This window comes from Peromyscus californicus, unplaced genomic scaffold (assembly GCF_007827085.1).
Source record: "Peromyscus californicus insignis strain IS unplaced genomic scaffold, ASM782708v3 Scaffold_8__1_contigs__length_139910024, whole genome shotgun sequence".
Lineage (NCBI taxonomy): Eukaryota > Metazoa > Chordata > Mammalia > Rodentia > Cricetidae > Peromyscus > Peromyscus californicus.
Window position 1 is genome coordinate 54,219,055 of NW_026294606.1, and position 6,237 is coordinate 54,225,291.

The following is a 6,237-nucleotide window of genomic DNA, read 5'->3' on the forward strand; positions in this document are numbered from 1 at the left end:
CCACCAAGTCTGGAAAATAACTCTTGTGCACACCAGGATGTATAAAGATACCCCATCTCTCCTTTCAAAGTTCTGGAACTTAACAATAGAGAACCTAGATACTTCTCAACATCACTATTGACTTTTCAAGGCATGGTCACTTTCTAGCTCTTGTCCACTTTTCAAGGTTTTTGGTGAGGATGTAAAAATTAGCCTCCAAATGAAGAAAATGGTGATGAAACTATGGTTAAAATGTTATTCCCGGTCCGCAGCGCGTTGAAGTGAACGCGGCTCGGAGCGGCCCTCCGGCGACTGGTTTCTACCCCAGGAACAGACCTCTTTGCTCATATAATGGGATGAGCCAGAGTTGTTGCAGCCAGTGCTGAACTCAGGGTGACCTCCCTGCAGGGATCACAATGATGAGTCCAGCTGCTGCCTGCCATTGGAATGGCAGGGACATCTGCTCTTGAAAGAAGAAACCCAGGAATCTGCAGATCAGTTTTCAAGGCCACAGCCTTTCCCCCTCTGGTACTTTCCGGACCTTAAAACTAGAAATTACTGACTGGGAAAGGCGGACATCATGTTCACAGCGCCTGGCGTGGCGGCGGTTGGCGGAAGGCCTTATTCCTGCAGTGAGTGTGGCAAAAGCTTTCGGTACAGTGCAGTGCTGCTGCGGCACGAACGTGCCCATGGTGGTGACAAACGTTTCCGCTGTCTCGAGTGTGGTGAACGCTGTGCTCGAGCCTCAGACTTGCGTGCACACAGGCGGACCCATGCTGGCCAGACCCTCTACGTCTGCAGTGAGTGTGGCCAGAGCTTCAGTCACAACAGCCTGCTGGACCTACACTTGGGGACACACCGAAGGCGTAGCCACACCTGCCCTTGCCGCCTCTGTGGCCGTCGCTTCCCTCACATCCCTGCACTACTGCTGCATCGGGTCCGACAGCACCCACCTGAGAAGCCCCACCGCTGCCCACTGTGTTCCCGCTCCTTTCGGCAGAGTGCTCTTCCTTTTCACCTGGCACGGGTGCACCCCCCAGAGACCACCACTGCCACCACTCCTTCCCCCAGCCCGCTGCACCACTGTACACAGTGCCCACGGGCCTTTCATAGCAGTGCTGGGCTGCGGAACCATTCCCGCATCCACGTCGTCCTCAGCCTCAGCGACCCTGGCGCTGAGGCCCACCAGTGTGGTGTGTGTGGTAAGAGCTTCAGCAAGAGTTCCACACTCACACGACACCTCCAGAGGCACTCAGGGGAGAAGCCCTACAAGTGCCCTGAATGTGGCAAGGGCTTCTTGGAGAGTGCCACGCTGGTGCGGCACCAGCGAACACACACTGGAGAAAAGCCATACGCATGTAGCGACTGCGGGCGCTGCTTTAGCGAGAGTTCCACACTGCTGCGCCACCAGCGCAGCCACCAGGGTGAAAGGCCCCACGTGTGCCCTACTTGTGGCAAGGGCTTTGGACAGCGATATGACCTTGTGGTGCACCAGCGCAGCCACACGGGGGAGAGGCCTTTCCCGTGCCCAGAGTGCGGCCGGGGCTTCACAGACCGCTCAGACCTCACCAAACACCTGCGCACACACACTGGGGAAAAGCCTTACCACTGTGAGCTGTGTGGCAAGCGATTCACCTGCATCTCCAACCTCAATGTGCATCTGCGCAATCATGCCGGCCATAAACCACACAAGTGCCCAGAGTGTGGCAAGTCCTTCAGTGTTGCTTCCAAGCTTGCACTGCACAGAAAAACACACCTAGGTGAGCGGACAGCAGAATGCACGGAGTGTGGCAAATTCTTTAGCCATGGCCGATCACTGTCACAGCACCAGCGGTCCCACAGACGTGCTAGAGCAGCTGCAATGGCAGCCACTACCACCACCGCTGTTGTCACTGAGGTAACAGTAGGTCCTCCCCTTGCCCTCACAGGGCCAACGGAACAGGAGAGATCAGGGCTCCTAGTGTCTCCATTTCAGGAAACTTGCTAAGCAGGCCCTATAAGGTGGCTGGGTAAACACATTCAACCCTGAGGAAAAGACAGCTCAGATGGTTTGGAAGCCAGACCTACTGCTGTTGTTGCATTGTTACTAGGTACTCACCTAGGTTGCCTTGTCTCTAAACGAAGATCCCTAACAGCTCTTCCATCATCCATCCTTGTATTCCCCAGCTCAAAGTCCTAGGAGTCAAGGAACCAATACCACAGCCCTATGCAAGACAGACGAGGTGTTTCGTGTTCTGTTTCTGCCACTCTGCTCTCCCTTGGTGTTGGGCCTGAGCTTTTCTTTCTTGGCTCTTCAGGCAACATATTTGGTCAGTTAGGTCTCTTGTTTCTTATCTGCCTGTTAATCTCTACTGCTTTCTCTTGCTTGAGACGTAGTTGCAGTATGGAAGGGTGGAATGGCTCCCTTCTCTAAAGGACCAAGATCTGTGGAAGTGACTCCCTTCAAAAGGTAAAACACAAAAGTAGGCACTCATCAGCCTGGCCATCCATATGCCCTTTTACAAGATGCCTCTTAGGGCCCAACAAAATGGTTCAGCAGGTAAAGGCACCAGCTGACAACCTGAATTTGATCCTTTGAACCCACACATGTACCATCCATGGCACATGTGCACACAAAGAACCCTACCCTCCCCCAACAAATGCCTCTTCGAACAATTTTCTCTAGCCAGGTAAGAAATGTTTGCCTTGGGATGCAGCCTAAGATTGTGTAAGTCCATAAAGCCCAGTGACACCATGTGAAACAAAAGAATGTTCTTTCCAGATGAAGCTTCAAGGCATGAGGAAACAAGTTCCCTGGAGTCCTGGGCAAGGGCAGGATGTAAAGCCTGGAATTGGTCAATGACTGCTTATAGCTGGTAACATTGCTATTTGTTTGGGTTTGTGACACCAACAACCCCTTTGTCAAAATGAGTTCCAAGTTCTCATCCCTTTTGGTGGTGGTTTCTTCATTGCTGTGACAAATGCCTGAGAAAATCAACTTAAAGATTTATTTTGACTCGTGAAAAAAAAAAAAAAAAAAAAAAAAAAAAAAAAAAAAAAAAAAAAAATGTTATTCCCATGAAAATCAGTAAGACAGGATACAGCTCCTTTTCACTTGCACCCTCCCTCACACAGCAGTCCTCCCATACATACATACCCATATGCATGTTCTTATCCTGCCCATCCACCTTCCTACCCATATTTTCATTTACAGACAAACCTACCCATTCATGTACCCGTACACCCATCCACTCCTTCCATACATCCATCTATAGTCACATCTACTCTTCTATGTACCCATCCATCCATCTATATTCCTATCCATTTCAGTAAAGTTACTGCTACTGGGTCACTGAACATAAAATAATGATTGTAATTTTTCAGTTCTAACAATTTCAGTCACATTTAGGGAGGGTTAATAATATCTATGCAGGGTATAGGGAAATTCAGAAAAGTGGCCTTGTCTGAAGAACAAAAAAAAAAAATGGATATGTATTACCTTGTCTCCCTACTTAACTGGATATAATTATTCTGTGTGAGCATCAAGAATAATGAGTTTTACAGAAACAACTAACCTGGGCTCATAGGAGCTCACAGAATCTGGGCTGACAGCTAAGAAGCCTGCATGGGACTGACCTAGGTCCTCTATATATGCATGACACTTGTGTCGTCTGGTCTACTTGTGGGACTCCTAGCAGTGGGAGCAGGACCTGTCCCTAACTCTTTGGCTGACTTTTGGAAACCTAATCCTTATACTGGGTTTCCTTGCCCTGCCTTAATACAAGCGGAGGAGCTTAGTTCTACCTCAATTTGATATGCCATGCTTTGTTGACAATCATGGGAGGCCTGCCCCTTTCTGAACAGAAACAGAAGAGGAGTAGATTGGAGAAGAACAGAGGGGAGATGAGGGGAGGGAATGAGGGGAGAGGAGGGAGGAGAGACTGCAAGTCGGGATGCAAAATAAATGAATAACTTCAGTTAAAAAAAATAGTAGGATTTACTAAGTGAAGAATACTGAGTGATGTGAATTAAAATTAGTATTGTTTTCCTGAAGAAAGATGTGGGAAACATAACATGTTAGGCTACCCATAGATGATTCTTCTTCAGCATGTCTCTAAACCACTAGCCCATAGATGAACCTCAGGATGACATTTCCCTTACTGTCTTCAAACCACAGAGCCTTTATACAAAACTATATTACAGTCTGTCAATTTTCTGTTGTGTGTAAAATTCAAATGTGCCAGCTGAGACTTAACCAACATGTAACTAATCTTTTCTATTTATCTGTTCAACAGATACTTAATAAAATGATATTATTGATAAATAGAATAGCTGATGCTCTTTGGCATGTGCAATGAATGGACTTTCCGTTATGTCAAACAATTCATAAATACTATTTTAATCCATTGTTATGGCAACCTTGTTAGGTAAATATTCCAGGTGTAAAGGAGGTTGAACTTTGAATCATATGATGAAATATAATGTGAAGACAGATTTTCTAGGAGATCAGAGATCAAACCATGTCTATCGTTTACTTTTCTAGTTTCTGTATTGTTTACAGAAACTAGAAAAAAAAGAAGCAACTTCAGAGTGTAAGGGTTTATAGTTTGAGGGGATCATTCCATTCTAGAGGCAGTGACGTGACAGGAGATGGGAAAGGCAGGACAGCAGGAACAGGAAGTGACCGGTCACACTGTGTCCACACTCAGAAAACAGTGGTGAACACTGCTTCTCACACAGTGCTCCCTTCCTCCTTTCTCTTTCTCTCTCCTTTGCATTCAGTCCACAGCCCATAGAATGGAACTTCCTACTTCAAAGAACCTAATCAAAATCTCCCCCATAGGCATTGCCTAGAGATTTGTCTCCAAGGTGACTCTGGACCCCGTCAGATTGGCAATCACTATAAACTATCTCACTATGGTATCATAGATGATCACAATAAAAATTGCCTATCATTGGGAAAGTTTCAGCCACGCTGGTGCTCTCAGGAGAAAGACAACTCACAAACACCATGTAAAAGGAGAGAACATGTGTGAGGAAATTATAATATGATTTCAAGGTATGAAGCTTAGTCTTCCACTCAGAAAAATTAAGTCATTGAGTCGTGTGGATTATATAGAATAAATGACGAGTCGTGTGGATTATATAGAGTCAATGACAGAGGGAACTTACAGGTCCTGGTAGGAAATTAAAATAACTATAGTTGGACCCAGGGAAGCTGCAGAAGCCAGTTCATGGGTGTCAGATAGTGCAGGGGGGTAAGAGCATGAAGAAGCAACATAATAAGAAGTAAATGAAGTGATATAGTGAGAGTGGAGCTTTGTGGAGATGCTATTCCAACCACTTTTCAGTCCCCAATGAGGAACAGTTTCAAATTTCCAGGGTTCAGAAAAGATACCCAAAAGACCTGTAGGTTTGGAGTTCGATGAGCCTTCAGTTGACACAAACAAATGTGCTGGTCTGCTCTGGGAACCCCAAGTGTTGCAGCTTGGATCTTATATGTCCTCTGACAGGTCGAAAATGAAAACTTGATCCTTTCTCCATGCAGCGGTTTAGAAGTGGTAGCTTCTTTTAACTATGTAGTCTAGTGGGAAAGTGACTTCAAAAGGACTTATGAGACCCTAGTATCTCCTTGTTGTCATTTCCCTTCTATAAGTTGAGGATCTTTGTCCCTCACATGCCGCTACCATGAATTGCTGCCTCACAGCAGAACCAAAGGCAATAAGATCAACTGAGCATGGTCTGAAACACTGAGCCAAGACAAACTTTGACTCTTTACAAATTAATTGTCTTAGGTATTTTGCGGCAGTTGACTAAAGCACCAAGTTAACCTCAGCTTGTCTTGTCTTAGCAATATTGTTAGTAACTTTCTCTTTTGTTCTCTGAGTTGTTCTTGTTTGGATGATTAATTATATGATTATTGGACTATAAGCTGTGTCTTCTCCCATATATGACAAAAATTCATTGGAGGCTTTTGGGCAAGAGAGTACAGTAATTCATATTCTAAAAATAACAACTAGATAATTCAACTGCAGCCCAGTGAAAGCAGACTGAGAACATGAGGGAGAAAGGGAACTCCAGGGACGTTGTACAAGGAGGCTAGGAAAGACAGTGCTGGCTTACATTCAGTTAGTGACAGAAGACTCAAAGGGAGTTACCAAACCGAACTTCTGAAGGTGGAATCCAATGAAACCCATTCAGTATGAATTTAGGAGAATACAACTTTCCTACTTCTAACCAGGAACTTCTAGTTCCTTACCTGGTATCAGAAGATGGCCA

General features: G+C 45.8%; 1 protein-coding gene across 1 annotated transcript; it reads left to right on the forward strand.

Annotated features, from left to right (window-relative positions):
- The first annotated feature begins 249 nt into the window (after positions 1 to 249).
- Positions 250 to 2,974, forward strand: LOC128103256 (zinc finger protein 672). Its single transcript, XM_052727477.1, has one exon. It carries the CDS (start codon positions 560 to 562, stop codon positions 1,964 to 1,966), a length of 1,407 nt encoding a protein of 468 aa, XP_052583437.1. The 5' UTR covers positions 250 to 559; the 3' UTR covers positions 1,967 to 2,974.
- The last annotated feature ends 3,263 nt before the right edge of the window (positions 2,975 to 6,237 follow it).